Source organism: Asterias rubens, chromosome 11, assembly GCF_902459465.1.
Source record: "Asterias rubens chromosome 11, eAstRub1.3, whole genome shotgun sequence".
NCBI lineage: Eukaryota > Metazoa > Echinodermata > Asteroidea > Forcipulatida > Asteriidae > Asterias > Asterias rubens.
This window is the reverse complement of record NC_047072.1, coordinates 6,898,670-6,917,294: the sequence shown is the minus strand read 5'-3', so window position 1 is coordinate 6,917,294 and position 18,625 is coordinate 6,898,670. Positions and strand designations below refer to the sequence as shown.

The 18,625-nt window shown below is 38.5% G+C and overlaps 1 protein-coding gene across 1 annotated transcript; it reads right to left on the bottom strand.

Annotated features, from left to right (window-relative positions):
* Nucleotides 1-637: 637 nt before the first annotated feature.
* LOC117296803 (S-crystallin SL11-like) lies at nucleotides 638-4,284 on the bottom strand. Its single transcript, XM_033779861.1, has 5 exons — nucleotides 4,028-4,284; nucleotides 3,357-3,449; nucleotides 1,861-1,976; nucleotides 1,564-1,674; nucleotides 638-1,012 (listed from the first exon to the last, which is right to left on the bottom strand). Exons 1-5 carry the CDS (start codon nucleotides 4,158-4,160, stop codon nucleotides 842-844), a joined length of 624 nt encoding a protein of 207 aa, XP_033635752.1. The 5' UTR covers nucleotides 4,161-4,284; the 3' UTR covers nucleotides 638-841.
* Between the last annotated feature and the right edge of the window lie 14,341 nt (nucleotides 4,285-18,625).

Sequence of the window (18,625 nt, the reverse complement as noted above, 5' to 3'; positions counted from 1 at the left end):
ACTAAGGAAGAAGTTCGAAATTGTAAACACCAGTATAAAATGGACTCTCTCACTCAGTAATAATGTGAACGTTCACGCCCTTTACTTAAAGGAACACGTTGCCTTGGATCGGTCGTGTTGGTCTTGAAAAGCGTTTGTAACCGTTTTTTATAAAATGCACTGGGTATACAAAGATGTTGTAAAAGTAGAATACAATGATCCACACAGACATGCCTCGAAATTGCACGGTTTTCCTGTTACCTCGTCGACTAACACGGTCGGCCATTTATGGGAGTCAAATTTTTGACTCCCATAAATGGCCGACCGTGTTAGTTAGCACAGTAAAAGGAAAACCCTGCAGGTTTGAGGCAAACTTATGTGGATCATTGTATTCTACTTTTAAAACATCTTTCCAACCATTATGCATTTGTAAGAAACGGTTATAAACACTTTTTATAGACCAACTCGTCCGATCCAAGGCAACGTGTTCCTTTAAAAGCGGCTTTGTTTGGTCTTGGGCTTCTTTCACAAGGAAAGCGCGTTTTCTGACGGAGCCAAAGCCCAAAGCCGAAGTCGTAGTTTCGCGTGGTCACAATTCCGTGCACAGTCACATGAACACTTTCACAAAAGAAAATCCAAAGCTTAGGTCATGGTTATCTTATTGACAATGCCCTGCACTTTGGTCACCGATAGGCCTCCTATGAATACTCGAATAACCTTTAGGTAAAAAAGGACATTACTTAAAAAGTTTCGCCATTTTGAGATATTTGATTGTGTTCGATTTCACTGTAACCAGTTAACAGTGTCGATTCAACAGTCCAGTAATTCCTGTGTTCATGATGACTGCTCCCAAGAAGTAAGTCTAAACGTTATGCTTTGGCCTTGCAGCTAGATATCCCGATAGGTCTTTATCGGCCGAGAGGCGAGCTTGAAGGGCCGCTAACTTGGGGTATTTATCCAAGTTCTTTTCGGTGTATTTTAGATTCTGCAGAGTTTCCCATGAGGTGTGGAAGTTTAGATCAGCAAGAGAGATCTGTCAACATAAAAATGAAACCAAAATACAGTGTTTAATTTAACACCATCAGTGATAGTTGTTCATCATGGCCCATTTTCATAAAGCCTGTAAGCACTCGCTAAGCACAGCATATTATTGCTTATCAGGAACAGGTGACCTGTCCAAATTGAATTCAGTTTGCAAATTTCTGGCTGGTTCCCGACTAAATATTTGCTTAGCATAGAAATTTGTCAAGCAGTATTTTCCGCTTAGATTTCACCCAGAGGACCAGAGCTGCCCAGGACCTCATAGATGCGCCCTCAATCGGTTAATAAAAGTCACTGTGTTTTCTATATCAGGCAATAATAAATCACGTAATGGTCCCTGGTAATGATATGTCATAGGTCGGCGTTGTCAAACTTATGTAAAACCACAACCACACATGGTTAGCCAATTTCAAAGAGCTGCTCAAGCACAATATGTCAACCAAGAAAATCTGCGTATTTGTGCTTAGCAGATATTGGTTTAAGCAATGTTTTGAAAATGGCCCCAGGTATGTTAAAAAAGGATTCTCCTTTTGACGTAGTTACCTTATCACCAACGAAGAACCCATCTCCCTCTTTATTCTTACACAGTGCATCTTCAAGAAACTTCAGAAAACCGTGTGCCTTCCCATCAAAGATCTCCTTCTGTTTTGCTAACTAAGAAAATAATAAGAGATACAAAACAAATTGGCATAAACAAATCTACTGTTAATGTTAAACGAATCCACTTTGTCGATAAAGATGCAATATCATATCTAGGCCCAATTTCATGCCTGTGCTTACCAACGAATTCTGCGCTTACGATTACTATTCTCCTTTAAAGTATTTTTTTCAAGTGTTTACCTGAGCTGCTTCGTCTGGGAGGAATATTGTCATGACAAGAGGGGTCCACAGATCGATTATTACGCCCACAACTTGGTCAATCAGCGCGGCCTCCCAATTGTTACTGCCGTAGTATCCTGAAAGACAAAGATTTGACTTGAATGAAGAATAATAATTTTGGTTAAATCTTTTACTTACGGAATACTTGCGAAATACTGACTAATACTTACGGAACGTCGGGCTCTGAAGTTAGACTTCAATTTTTTATTTTTTTTTCTATTGTTTTTTTATTTTTAATTTTTATTTTATTTTATTTTATTTTATGTATGTATATTATATAATATATTATAAAATTTAAATTCATTTATTTAATTAGTTTAAAAAGAATTAAGTTTGTTGAATTAGAAAAACTATTAAGTTAAGACTCATGAAATAATACGCTTGGTGATGAGAGAAAGTGTCACACCAGTTCTCGAATTTCATTGGAATGTTGGCCCAATGTTTGTTGAGCAAACTCTTGAAAATGTTCAGTAATTTAGCACTAATTAGTTGAGAGGGTAAGCTGGTCCAGTTATTTATAACAAGCTGGGAGAAAAACTCTAAGACTCTAAGACGTGACCTGCTATTGAATATCTTAAGTTATGACCCCTGGTTTTCGATACTAATTGAAGTTCAAAGAATTGTATGGTGTCAATAGACCTTATTGCAAATACCAATGCGCAAGCGCAGACTGCGGAATGAGGTGCATTGTGGGATAGATATGGATCAAATTTGGATACCAGCTAGACCACAATGCACCTAATTCCAAGCTTTACGCGCGCGCCCCAGTATTTGCGAAAGGGTCTGTGTTATCGATGCCTGATAGCATACAGACAACTCAATGTTTGCAAAACCATTTGTAAAGCTGTATTTTCCGCCTCACGGCCTTTTATTTCCAAGGCCTAAAAGATTTGGGTACTTTTTTGTGACACAAAACATAATGTCCACAGATTTACATTAAACTTACACCGTTTGAAGATAGTGATAGATAGAAAGCCTAAAATATTAGTTGCTGAGGTGCTGTAGTTTTTGAGGAATCAGTTAAACAATGTCATGAAAATGCGTTTTTACATGCTAAAATAATTTTCGTCTCATGATCACTGAGACGAAAACTATGTTCATGATATTGTTTTACCCATTTCTCAAAAACTATAGCACCTCAGCGAGTACTACTTTCAGGGAAGCTTTCTATCACTTTATATACAAATCTGTAGACATTGGTTTTTTTTCCTACAAAAAGTACGTAGACCCTTCAAAGCCTGTTTGCGTAAAAACTTGCTAAGCACACACGAATAATACTCAACAGATTATGATCACCAGCCAAAAACTCGATATAGTTTACAAGGTTAGAACTGGTGCCCCACTGTTCTTTTTTTTTTGCTCAGCTATTCTTGTTTTTGCTTAGCAAAGAAAGAATTTTCTGCTTAACAGTTTAATGAAATTAACCCATGTAAGATGCACTGGTTTATGATACATACCAAACTCTCTTGCCAAATAAGAAGAAATGGCCGAACTATCAAGGAGTGGTTTGCCGTCAACGTGTAGTATGGGCAGTTGTGCAAGCGGTAGATCTGTATAACAATAATACATGAATAATTATAGCATAATATATATATTTTTTTTTTAGTAGCCCCCATTTTTAAAAACAACCGCCTGGGCTATTTCAAAAGGTATGTTCTTCGTCAGACCGAAAAGGAGGCAGCCTCTAAAGGGAAGCGGGCGGAGACGTTCAACGTTTTTTTATATTTTATTTGTTTATATGGCCTTTTGCAAGCAAATTAATGCCCTATATCAAAATCAGCGTTCGCGTCAGGCTCACTCTTTCTTAAGCAGTTAAACATTATAGTTACAACAGTATACTCCAACAAGTGAAATGGGTTGCAGCATTAATTTTCTTAAAGTAAATCAATTGTTACACGTGGTTCGACACATCGATGATCCGACACACCTGTGTTCCGACACCCATGTTCTGATACCCCTATAGCTTTGATGTTCCGACACCAAGTGTTCCGACACACAGTGTGTTTAAACCCTAACCGAACCTATAAGCATGTTCGGAATATTAGCCTTTAGGGGTGTGTCGGAACACGAGTGTCGGAACATAGAGCTGTCACACGCAAAAGGTGTTTAAAGGGAGAAAACCACATACCTTTCTTTACATCACCCCACTGCGCCATACTGTATCGCACATCTTCGAACTTCTTGCCGCCCAAACTTAGCAGCATGCGAATAACCTCCCCTCGACCACGACCATCGAAATACTGTAACTTGTAAGTCGTCATTTTGTTTTCGTATGAGGGTGTTCACTGGTCGGTGTCAAGATTGGGAAATGGCTGGTTCAACTAGTAGCTTTGGCTATAACTATAGCGAAGTCATTCAATGCACCGTATAGGTGACGTGTATAAGTCTTCCTATAGGCCTTTAGCTAAACACAGTTGTATTATAATCCAAGGTCCACTATTGGCACACAGGCTGTGTATCACAGCGTGACGCAACAATAGTACTTTCTGCAAATATCAGAGCTAAAAAAGGGCATACCTTTCTGGTGTACACTATAGAAGTGCACAGTTCGGGTAAACAGAAAAGAGCCACCATATCTCATAATGGCTTATGTCAATACAATTATTATGCACAGTTCCTCGGGCATAAATTCATAAAAGAAATGTCCTTAGTTCTGAAACCAACTGAAAGTTTGTATATTATAGAGAGTGTGCTCAGTGAACTTAAAGACAGTGGACACTATTGGTAATTGTCAAAGACTCGTTTTCACAGTTAGCGTATCTCAACATATGCATAAAATAACAAACCTGTGAAAATTTGAGCTCAATCGGTCGTCGAAGTTGTGAGATAATAATGAAAGAAAAAAACACTCTTGTCACATGAAGTTGTGTGCTTTTATATGATTGATTTCGAGACCTCAAATTCTAAACTTGAGGTCTCGAAATCAAATTTGTGGAAAATTACTTCTTTCTCCAAACTATGTCACTTCAGAGGGAGCTGTTTCTCACAATGTTTTATACCACCAACCTCTCCCATTGTAATCAAGAAAGGTTTTATGCTGATAATTATTTTGAGTAATTACCAATAGTGTCCACTGCCTTTAAACAGTTTGTGATAAACAAAGGGAAGGTCAGGGATACTACCTCTACCACTTTCCCTGTTGTCGCAAATGATTCAATTCACATTCCCTGTTGGTTTAATCTTAGGTTAGTCTCAGCTATGCTCCAGCCTACACGCTTCACCATTCACCATCCCACACCAAGCTAAGCCGAGCTTATCTAGTTCCTGTTCCCGCCTTCGCGCACAACCGAGCGATCCAAGCCCAGCTATCAGTTAATCCCCTAAGGTAGTATAATATAAGCATCGGGGTTCAATTTCATAAAGCCTGTAAGCAAAAAATCTTGCTCAGCACTGAAAAATATTGCTTAACAGAAATAGGTTAGCAGCCCAAATTACATTCTGTGACCGGTGCCCCACTCAATGTGTGCTTAGCAAAGCAATCAGCTTTATGAAATTGGCCCCATGTGTTGCAATACGTCTTGGAGTCGATCAGAGCATACTGATCGAAACGTTGAGAGTCGTTTATCCACTGGTTCTATCAGAATCAACACTATGAGATGAGATTTCTACCGCAAACATCTGTAATTAATATAGACGTACTCAACCAGGTACCACGAAACTGCTGTTGCAGCCATTAAAAATAGTACAAATCATGTGACGTGCAACTTCAAACCAATCAAAAGGCAGGAATTGTGTACGAGCTACGGTTTAATAAAGAGACCCATACAATTATATAGTGCAATGCGAATTATCCCGCTTCAACAAAAGTCAATGAAATGGGTTTGCAAAATAAATGTCTTTTATTCGTGTATGGGTGAAGGCCTAAAGGGTAAAATCATAAAGTAACAAAATAATAGTTATTTTGGTTTGGTTTTTCTGCACTTTATTTAGCACTTTCTAAAAGTTTTGGCAAAAAAAACTGCAACATTTAGTTGGGATTAGAACCCGCGATGCTATGACCTGGAAGCAGATTTCTTACTAACTAGACCACTCAGTAGTCTATAAAATGACAAAAGCCTTTGAATAACACATTGGCAATATTATTACTTTGGCCAAGTCATAATTATGACAGAAAAGGATATGCTTATAAAATACAAAGTCAAAGTTATGGCATAATAATTTCTCTTTCTCAACCTTCGCTTCCGTTATTTTGTTGGCGGCTTGTATTATAAAATGTAGATATTAATGACTATGAGAATGTCGTCATGCAACACGTGAGCACGCCTGCGCGCCAGAGACCTGGATTTTCAAGATGGCGTCAAGCTCAACATTCGATCGAAGGTAAGAACCCCGAATTTTATTTAAATTTATACATTTCTATAAGTCTATACAGCATGAAAACTAGTTTATTCCAAACGTTGTATATTCAAGCTGTAATTGTGAGTTTTTGGTTTGTCAAAGTATTTTAAAAAAGTAAAAAACTTTCCATTTCTGACACACTCTCCAGAGTTCTCCGATGGCGGCGCTAGCATCATGATTCATGGGCATGGGATGCTGCAGTGCAAGGCGGAAAATTGAGACGTGACATTGCGTTGCATGCAAAATAAAGAGTACGTTCTCGTGCTGATAAAATTGATAAAAAATAAGGCCCTAGGTAGCAGCCATGTATAAACTAATTATTAATCGATCAAAAGTGGGGGTGTTACTGTTGGGTGGGGGTGGGGGGTGTTACAAGACAAATGCAGATTTGGGAGTTTAATTTTCATCTAAGTAATAGTTGTTTTTTACAAACTTACAACGGGTAACTTTCCGTATTGGGCCAACACTTTTTCACTCATTTTTACAAAAAGGGATATCTCATTGAGGCAAATTAGATACTATTATTAATATTATTTCATATCAAATAATAAACCACAAGGGAAACTGACTGGGGTACATTTATAAATGATTTTGGGTTGAACAAAACAAAATTAACTAGAGCCTTCCCTCCGAGGACATTTTTCTCACTAGTCGTTTTGTTTTGTTTTCATGGGTCCTCACTAGTCATTTGTGTACAAAACCAATTCAATTAAAACAACTTTAATAATCCTTTACAGGCAATTACAACAGCAGATCAGCTCCATAACAAATATTAAGAGAAAAATACAGTATACAAAAAGAAAAGGAAAAGTTTCCGTATGGCGCCACCACTTTTTCATTCGAAATAAAATAATATAGTATCTAATTTACCTGATTGATATATCCCTTTTTGTAAAAATGAGTGAAAAAGTGGTGGCGCCATACGGAAAGTTATCCAAAGAAAAAAAATATAAAGATTATTTAACAAAAATGACAAAGCAGATGTACAATAATACAGGAACTACAGGTTGCACAATAGGTGTCCTATTGAATGGTCAAACCAGACTGGGTTCAAACCTGACTGGGTTCAAACCAGACTGTGTCCTATTGAATGGTCAAACCTGACTGGGTTCAAACCTGACTGGGTTCAAACCTGACTGGGTTCAAACCTGACTGGGTTCAAACCTGACTGGGTTCAAACCAGACTGGGTTCAAACCTGACTGGGTTCAAACCTGACTGGGTTCAAACCTGACTGGGTTCAAACCAGACTGGGTTCAAACCAGACTGGGTTCAAACCAGACTGGGTTCAAACCTGACTGGGTTCAAACCTGACTGGGTTCAAACCTGACTGGGTTCAAACCTGACTGGGTTCAAACCTGACTGGGTTCAAACCTGACTGGGTTCAAACCTGACTGGGTTCAAACCTGACTGGGTTCAAACCTGACTGGGTTCAAACCTGACTGGGTTCAAACCTGACTGGGTTCAAACCTGACTGGGTTCAAACCAGACTGGGTTCAAACCTGACTGGGTTCAAACCTGACTGGGTTTGCGCGCAGGTGGTATAGACAATGTGACTTTTGTTTACTTCAAATCGCTCTCAGTTGAAAAAACACTGTATATTATACGTCATGTTTCGCCTAGCAAAAAGACGCGTAGTCATGGTAAGATTGCATACACTTTCTAGCTGGCTGCCAAACCACAAAGGTTTGTCCGGTTGTATGCGCGCGAATCATGTTGTGGTTTTCGAGTGACGTGAGAGGTCACATCATTTATACATTGTAATACAATGTTAGGATGTCAGGCATGCACACAATGAAATCTGGCTTTTCCACTTCACTAAGCGACACCTTGTGGAAAGTCAAGAAAACTTTGGGCGAGTCACACTTATATATGATATCCCGACCCAAAAGGTGCTCCAATTTCATGACATGAGAGCATGCATACAGTACCCAAAAGCTTCAAGGACCCTCACCTCACACCCTAAAACTGTTTATTGCTGTCAAATACAATCACTCCTTGCAATCTGGCTTTTTAACTTCACCCAGATATCCTGAACAAAATATCGCTGGGGAAATCATTTTGCAAAACACACTTATTATATCCCCCCCCCCAAAAAAAAAGTCTTTGCAAGACAGAACATCTAGGGCCCCAAAGATTCTGCGTTCGCAGGTAATTGTCCCATACACTATCCTGTGATGGCCTTGCATTCTGTGCTCGCAAATTGTCTTCAAAGAAACAGAACCTCATTGCAAACATTTTAACGCGGGCCTGATATTGCGGCATTTGTGCGTCAAAACTTGCAAAGTTTTTAAATTGCATGAAAATCTGTTACAAACCAGTAAATTTCAAGATTGTCATGTCATCAGCAAATGTACTTAGCACTAATGGAAGGAATTAAGATATTTTTTGTTGCGACTGCAATGCTTGACTGATGCTGATCCAATAGACTGTATTGAATATTACCTTGCCTTTCAAAAACCTTCCAACATGGCATCTGTGAGCATGGGGGTGTGGGTTCGTGTGCCGTGGAAATCAAACCGGGAATGCTGCACGCTTTATGAATGCATTAAGACACGCATACAGTCTGCCAAGATGGCTATTTTCATAGCAACAAATGGTGTACCGTTATGTTGATGATTAAATTGTTGTTCATTTAGGTGAGCATCGTTGCTTTGAGTACAACGACCTCACATGGATGATGGAAGTAGCTCAGTACTACCTGGGCCCAATTTCAAAAGCCTGTTAGCACAAATCGCTCAACAGAAACTGATAACCACCCAAAAGTCCATGAAGTTTTCATTGTTGTGACTGGTGTCCAACTCATTTTTTGCTTCTATATTATAAAAGCGCTTAAATCGCATGGGCGCCGCCATTGTTGTTTGGCAAGTGGTGCCCGCACCCTGCTAAAATGATGCGTCCTGGGGTAAATTTTGGGGTACCCGTGGGTTGGGGCATGTGTTGTTTGTGACGTCACAGTCAAAGCGCGAGCGTGTAGTATATTTGTGATTGAGTGCAGGCGTCCTTTGTGATGTAACAGTCATGGCGCGAGCGTCCAGAAACTTCGCGCGTACAAACAGTAACAATGCATGGGAGGGGGGGGGGGGGGGGAGGCACGACGACAGGACGAAGACTGGTGGGGGTTATTAGAGCACGTTGTGTGGACAGCTCAGGGAGATGGAAGGGGCATGTAGTGTGGTACGTCTGTTGGAAGAGGGCGGGGGAACGGCAAAAAATGTAGGGAACATTAGTAAAAGGGCTGGAAAAATAATACGGAAAGTGGAAAAAGAAAAAGGGACTAATGATGACATTGGACAGGAAACAAATAAATTGGACAGAGAAAAATACATACACGAAACGGAGAACCACCTGACTGGCGGGACCCGCGGGGAACAGGGAAAGTTATGGGACGGCAAAAAGTGCAAAGAACAATTCACGGACGGGATGACGGAAAGGAGGCACAGGTTAGATTTTGGACGGGGATAGGAGGTAGGGGCACAAAGTGGTACGTCTGTGGAACGGGGGACGGGGGAACGGCAAAAATAGAAATGACGGGGAAAATTAACAGGGCTGGGCCATGGGGTGGTGGGGATTGAACAAAATTAAAAGGGACTATCGTTATATGGGACATGGGACAGGAAAATATTAAACTGAATGGGGGGGGGGGAATCAAGCCCATAAAACGGGAAAAACCCACAGACGGGACCCGCGCGAAACTGGAAAATATGAGTTATGGGCAAACATTGGCAAGCAAAGAACAATGCCAATGCAGGGGATCGCGGGGACGGGAGAGGCACGGAGGTGTGGGTTAGATATGAGACGGGATAGGGAAAGGGCACACGGTGGGACAGGGAGTTGGGGAAAAAATGAACGAGGCTGGTGAGGGGGGAAAAAGCAAAGGGGTTTGAAAACTATACAGGACAGAAAATAATCAACTGAACGGGAACAAAATAAACGAAACGGGATATAAACGCTGGGAAAGAACCACTATCGGGATCCGCTGGAAACTGGAAAATATGGATAGGATCGACAATGCCGAAACGGAAAAAAAAAGATGGACCAGTGTACGATTTCACAAAGCACTAAGATTCGTCTTAACTTAGGATGGGTTGTTTGCCACAGTGATTTGTATTGTGACCCTGCCCAGCCACTTCAGCCATCCCCTGTACACAACGCTTTACTTGCAGCATTTTTACGTCAAGCTTTCTAGCGGGGTTGCTGCGCGAAGCGCGGCATCCCGCTAGTAGCATAGAAATTCGCATAGCAGTATTTTCATTAGCAGTAACTTCATTAACAGCTAGTTGAAGTTGGACCATGTAACCTTAACATTCACCTGTAGTTTTCAATGCAGTATTTATAAGAAAAAATGGATATGTTTTATTTTGCCTGCAGTCTGATGAGCTATGGGAATTAGCAATTTCAACACTCACTGATGTCAAATGGATTGAATGAACAAGTCCAACTACAAGTCGTCTTTCATGAGGACGGACTGAGTTTGTTTTAACAGAATACCAGGCCAGTGATTGACTGCATCATGAGACTGGAGGCTCTGTATGATGTCATCAAAGACCTTCCTGGTGTGACATCAATCTTCAGTATCAATCTGAGCAGGTGAGTTCACAATCTAATGTGTATTTCTTTGTTATCATTGGGAGACATACCAGTGAAAATATTGTCAAAGTATACTTGAAAAGGTCAGACAAATCTATTTTTAAGTGGACAGACAAAAGTTTTTTGTTCAAACAAAATTCTAAAATAAATGTTTCCCATTTTAGTTGATGTTTATATTGTATTAAAAACTTCAGATCACCCTAATACACTGTTTGTGTTTTGGTGTTTTTCATAACATAAGTAGTAGCTGATAAAATTCAAGTAAATCTCACATTCTTGTAAGTTATAGAAAAGGATAAAGTCATGCTGTATGTACAGTGTTCTCCAATGATCTTGGAACCATGTCAGATGATCGCTTAATCATTTTGGTTCATTACAGACCAGAGGGTCAAAATACGACACTTTTTACTCTCTCAAAACCTTCAGTGCAACAGTTGTGTTCTGACACCTGCTGCTCGTTTCAGGTGAAATTAGATCATGCAATAATTGTGTTTGTTAGAGTTATGTGAAACAAACATTTCATTCCTTCTGTGAGAGAATTGAGTACCTTTTAATAACTTGAGTAAAACAACGCCATAGTATTAGGATTTGAAGCTTGTGTCCGGTGCTCTACCAACTAATGAGCTTTCTATCCATATGTATGGGCACTCCCTATTTCAGGGGATAGTATTAGAATGCAACAATTCAAATTTGCTATTGTAATATGAAAACCAATAATATTTGTGAAATATTTATGTGATTGTGGAAGTTTGCTAATTAACATGTTTATTACAGCCAGTGTTCTACCATGTGTATGGGTGAGTTTGTTAAGGAACTTAAATGGACAACTATTGCAAAACTATTACTTCATTCACTACAAGGTTGATAACTGAACTCCTTCTGAGACAAAACTTTGACTTTGCACCCTCTAACTTTATAGCTGCTGACTTAAGTAGTGTCAGGCGAATATTGATATTTCACTTCCATGAGTTGCTGTCAAATAAGTATTGTGCCCCCAAAAAGTCTATTGTGTGATACCAGTGCATCAACCACCAACTCATCAAAATCTTCCTTGAATTGTTACTACTGAGAATCACTGATGCAAGTTGAGGCAGGCTTATTTGAACTGAATATCTTAATAATTGGAATAATGAAAGCCATACTGGCATACTGGATGATTTTATTGTGACCCTCATAATCCAAGTTGTCTCATTATCACATGTTTCAGCCATCATTCCACATTGAAACTGGATACATGAGTAATTGTTAGTCACATGTAACTAACTTTTTGAGTTCCTTTAGTAAACACATTTGTAAAGGACACTGATAGAGTTGAGGATGGATTATGGCACTTTGTACTCAATTAATTTTATCAACCAATGAAAACAGCCATGATTTTCTTTTGACCAAGACTGACATAAAGTTTTAGTTGTTGACTTAACGCTCAAAAAAATTGAAATATACATTTACTAGAGCAGGATTTGAACCAATGACCTCAAGATGAACAAGCTGTAGCCCGTTAACTGAGATACATTTAGCCTTTTGTTGGCTCCAGCAGTCTCCCTAATTTTGTCAAAATATTTGTTTGGTTACTAGACCTAGTGCTAAGTCAAAAGTCAAAACTTTTTAAATATTTTCCTAAATATGGGGAAAAGAACCCCCCCAAAAAACCAAAGGTGTGTGGAGTGCTGTGTACAAACTTATTCATCAACATAGATTAATCGCTCTGTGACTATGCCAAACTTAAATCGTAAACCAATCTGTCGATTTGGGAAAAGAAAAAAATGTTGTAACTCTTTAGCATCATGCTCGCACAATGTAGGCTATTTCAATCGATGAAATGGTGAATCCTGGTATGTCACATGTTAACGCAAAATGACAACTGGTTATACATTGGTCATGCTATCTAGTGTTATTGTACAAACTTTTTTTTCGTGTTAGGTCCTGAAACTTGTTGAACATTAAAGACACTGGACACTATTGGTAATTGTCAAAGACCAGTCTTCTCACTTGGTGTATCTCACCATATGCATAAAATAACAAACCTGTGAAATTTGAGCTCAATTGGTCATCGAAGTTGCAAGATAATATTGAAAGAAAAAACCACCTTGTCACACGAAGTTGTGTGCTTTCAGATGCTTGATTTCGAGACCTCAAATTCTAAATCTGAGGTCTCTAAATCAAATTCGTGGAAAATTACTTGAAAACTACGCCACTTCAGAGGGAGCCATTTCTCACAATGTTTTATACTATCAACCTTTTCCTCATTACTCGTACCAAGTAAGGTTTTATACTAGTAATTACTTTGAGTAATTACCAATAGTGTCCACTGCCTTCAAAGGGCATCGACCCTTACGTAGCTCTGTGAGTTTGTAAAAAAAAATTGTAGATAAGGTCATGTCTGATGGGAAAAGACTCTCTTTTTCCTCTGTTGCTCGTACAGTACCTTGCACAACAAGTCAAACCTTAACCCCTTTGGTTTCTTCGATGCCCTTGGTGTGATTTATCTTATCCTGGCTGAAATTCAAGTCCCCTATATCAAATCAATTTTCCCAGGAATACCTTGGTTGGTGTACATTGCATGAAGTAAGAAACGAGGCGTTAAACAATGTACACAGGACAGTGAGTATTCTGAAGCTGTCAGCATAATTTCATTCTGCCGTGTTTTAGGATCATACTCCTTTTAATAGCATTTGATTTCAACCATAAACAAAATATGCAAACTTTACAATATAAATAATTGAGTTTGAATTGCTCTGCAAACTATTAGACATGCTACCATAGTGGGATAATGGTTGACTCAACATTGTATTATTCTATTCTTATCACTGATCAGAGTCAACTGTAAGACAAAATGGATTGACCCCCATTGTTTACAAAAAGAAGCACATGCCTCTCCCCCTAAGAAATGTTTTCTATTAAGAACAATACAAATAATTCTAGCAATTTATTTAGTGCTGAAATCCCCTAACATGTTGTTGCTTTTAAAATGTTCATTTATTAAAACTATTGTTTTTTGGGGAGAAGACTTTTGGCACAGAGAGCAATGTTCACTGGTATACACACACAGATTTTGTACTTTCTGTAATGCAGGTCAGTTGCCACTCTTAGACACTACTTGTCGTTCTTTCTGTTAGGATGTTGAGACACTACTCTTCATTCAACCTTCATCAAAGCCAATATCTCTATACTTTCCTCCTCTTTGATCTGTTAGGATGTTGAGACACTACTCTTCATTCAACCTTCATCAAAGCCAATGTCTCTATACTTTACTCCTCTTTGATTTGTTAAGATGTTGAGACACTTCTCTTCATTCAACCTTCATCAAAGTTTCCCCTCGTTGGTCTGTAAGGATGTTGAGACACTACTCTTCATTCATCCTTTAAGAAAGACAATTACTCAAATCTTTCCTTCTCTTCAATCTGGTACATGTAGGATATTGGGACACTCTTCATTCATCTTTTATGAAAGACAATTCCACCATTGGTATCACTGTGATTTAAGTGGTGTGTCCCGATGGTCAAGTGCATGCCTGTATGGTACTTTTTTGAAAGGGCAAGGGCACCAAGGCATTCGGTCATTGGTTAAGGGTACCCTATGAGGAAATTGTAAGTTTCTATATACTGGTGCAATAATAATAATAATAATAACCCGTTTTTATATAGCGCTTTTCACACCCGGATGGCATCCCAAAGCGCTTCACATTATTACCACTGGTCACTGGGCCTTAAATCACTCCTTAAACCCATCTCAGCTCCCTGGGGGGGGGGGGGGGGGGGGGGAGTATACAGCCTTGTGCAACATTAATATGCACTACCCGGCTAAATCAATCACAAGAACCATCTCTGCCCTCACAGGTACCCATTTACCCCTGGGTGGAGAGAAGCAATTATAGTTAAGTGTCTTGCTCAGGGACACAAGTGTCACGACCTCAGCAATGACCAGCGGGCATGGAGGCAATCGCCTTCAGTGCCTCTGGGAAGGATCAGACCGGAATGGTTAGACTGCAGGATTTGCAATCACAAGGTGGTGGGTTCGAATCCAGTCGAGGATTTCACTGTGACGTTGCATTTAAGTTTGGATTGATTTTTAGTTCATAGTCGTAGACGTTCAAGAAATGTTTATATAAAACAAGATTGGCTGTTTCCAACCTGGACTATATCATTGTGGGAGCTTTGTTGTTGAAACAACATCTTTGAAACCCCCCTCCCCCTAAACCAGCGCAAAAAAAAAAAAAAACCCAAAAAACAACACTCCACTCTTTCTCTTCCATCACTATTCTGCTTTAAGGCCGGTTTATAGTCGGTCGCGCGATGGTCGTGCGAAGGAAATCTTGCGCGCGATCCTAAGACTAAGGCCTAAAAACTGTGTCTTTTTATGATTGCGTGTCAAGATTTCGACCATCGCGCGACCGACTATAAACCAGCCTTTAAACCTTCACCATTATCTGTACTCCCTTTATGCCAATCCCTGATCTGATTTACAGTTCAAAGACAACAGAAGTGAATAGTCCTCTTTTAGTCATCTTAACTTTTGCCTTTTTGAAATCTTCATCCCAAAACATTCTTGATGGGTATCCTCATCACAGAGAAACGAGTTTAGATTAGCACTAATTGTACACACTATTTTTGAACCCTCTTTCTCACATATAAAACAATAAAGTAAAAGGAAAATGTAACAAAAACAAGATTGCTTTTAATTTACTGGGCTGCACTACAACAATGCCAGTGAAAACAAATCAATTCATATTTCCAAACAATTTGAATCTTACTGCCATGGAATAATTAGAAACATATTCATGATCGTTCTAAACTATTGGTAATTTTGGCTTTTGGTCTCTGTCATGCTCAGACTTAGCACAATGACTTATTCACCTTTGCTCTCAGACCTCACAATATTAAGCACAGCTTGACCTCAGAGTTACGTCCGTTTATTGCCAGGCAGTAACAAACAAAACTCCCTAAAATGTTTTTTTCCTAGATGTAACTTACATGATGATAGTTTCAATTTGATTTTGCCCAGTCAACTCATCATTCAGTCTAACTGTGATCAAGTAGATGGTTGAAACTGGAAAGTTTTAAAATTAATTCTCTTGGTAGTGAAAACACCAACTCTATGTTAACTTCAGGGTCCTACTACTTGCCGTCAACTCGCCGTCAACTCACTTGTGCGGCAACTCGCCGACAACTCCTCCAATATACATTTAAAATCCACAAAAGAAGCTTAGAACTGTAAAGTATTTGCTAACACTAACAGAGAATTCTCATAAGTTTTAAGTTTTAGGAATAAATTGTTTTTTTTTCTTTTCGTAAATAAATTATCTTGAAGCAGCAAAACCCTCAGCGGCCATCTTGCTTTTTTACAGAGGGCACTTTTCCTTGCATATGGATTAGTCTTGGCCCAATATGTCAATGATTGGTTCTATTTATTTATCAACACAAAATCGTTTTTGTACATGAAATTTTACCGAAAACCATAACAAATACGTAGTTTAGCCCAGAATTAACACCATGCCCCATTTATGAATTTTTGATGTATATTTAATGAGTTGACAGCACGAAAATGAGTTGACGGCAAGTATTAGTGGGACTGTTACTTCACCAAAATTATAGCAATTGGGATAATTAGCAACAGCTCTGTGTAGTATCCTACCAAGAGAATTATATTAACACTCATAGTGTAGTGATTTTAGCAAATATAAATAAAGAGTTATGTAAAAAAGACATGGTTGAAGTTTTCAAGAGTTCCAAAATCAAAAGCTGAGTAAAAAACAAATGTAGTTTCCCAATTCTCAAAAGGGGGAAAAGAAATGGGCATGCAGAATCTATGAACCACAGTTTCTTCGTAAAAAAAAACCCCACCTCAGTTCAGTAAACTTTTTGCAAGTTAGTTTTAAAAATTTCTTGGGAACTATAGAGGATCGATTGGAATAAATACAATCCATTGATTGACCATCTCTTTAATCATAATGTTTAGTTTACTTATATACCTCGAGGCTATGGGCCAATTTGACTGCTGAAATAAAAGTTCAAATACCAGAATTTTGTCATCAGGATCACTGACATGAATTTACGTGCACTTACCAAAAGCTATTGGAAGGATATTAATATAACCAACAAGCTGATTTCATAATGGTTAAAAAATAAAGGGGAAATATTATTACAATGGAAAAGGTTAGAATTGGGGGTTGGGGGGGGCAGTGGTACAAAACACCTGCAATGTTGTTCAGTATATGCCAAGGTATTTATTAAAAAATTTATTTTTTAATGAATTATTCAAATTATGTAATTATTTCACATGCAGTTTCATTGCTTTAACAAATAACAGAGAAATCAGATTGTTCAGTTTTTCCTTTACTGGAAATAATAATACCAGCAGAAGACAGTTACTGGAATCAGGTTCTTGAGGCGATGGTCTTAGGAACAATGATTCCAAATACTAACTGCAAATTTCAATAGTGAAACAAAAACAACATGTGCTTTTCACGTACAGGGGTGAGAAATGTCAAACCTTTATCTGAGTGAACTAAAACACTTTTAATGTCTGCCTGTTGGGAAGACTAGCCGTTGGTTTTTTCAAGAAATCATGCACAATGATCTACTTATTGTGTAGGGCTGAGAATAATGTTCCTAAAAGGCTTCTATAATTCTATAGCTGGTAGGGTTACCATAGTTACCTCAATTTCAACATACACCTCCTGTTTCAGACCTTGTTGTTAGCTACGACTCTCACCCCTGACACTGAAAGCAGTTTAAAAATAATTTGTAATGACTGAGGATAATCAAGTAAACATACAACTTTGTTTTTGTTTTACAAATAGACGTTTTGAATGTCAACACATATGTGAATGAATTAATTGATCCTCCCCCCCTGGGGGGGGGGGGGTCCTAGTTTCTTAATAAAGCTGAATTTCATTCAACAAGCACTATAAGTGATTAACTCAAGTGAAAATTACGAATGGTTTGAGCCATTTTTCTGTGTTTCACCACCTAGGAATGAAACTTTATTTCTTAGTAAGATTTTGAAACAAACAGTGCAACTTGAGCACAAATAAAAAATTATGTGGTATGTGGTGACATTCTACATTCTATGAATGAGAACTAACTGAGAGGTGACAGACATAATTGACTTGTATACATCTCACTATTTCAATCAAATGAATAATTCTGAAAGTTGGAATTGGGGTTGTTTTTAATGTTCAGAATTGGCAGAATGGTAAACTTCCCCCAAACCAACACTATCTGTAATCTTAAACTTTGCAACTTAAACAAAAAGTGGAGACATCAATGTGCTACTTTCAATGCTTCTTTATTGACTGAACAGTCACAGACTGAAAGGTGACAGTCACATTGACATGTATACATCTCGTCATTGCAATCAAGTACATTATTCTAAAAGTTGGGGTTGGAGGCAACTTCAATGTTTAGGATAAACAGAATGGCTAACTGTCAACCTGATCCATAAATGTATCAATCTTGATCTCAGTAGTTGTCATTCATAGTTTGATATTTTATAAGTAGGTGTAATTTGTTCAGCTGAAGACTTCTCTCATGGCATTTTCAGTATGGTAGAAAGATGTACAGTCGGTTGGGAATATTAGTTAATTAGAAGTCATCAACTCATGTATTTTATTTGATTGGTTAAATGAGGAGAAACATAGTTTGTCATGAATCAAATTACTTGAGGATGTGTTCAACATCTCAGACAAGCAAAGCTATCTTACATGTTGTTGCTGACCAGTGTGTTGCAGTAAACATTCATCGTGAAATGAGAAAATGAGCTCTCCTCAACAGACTATCTTCAATTGAACTAATCATGTTG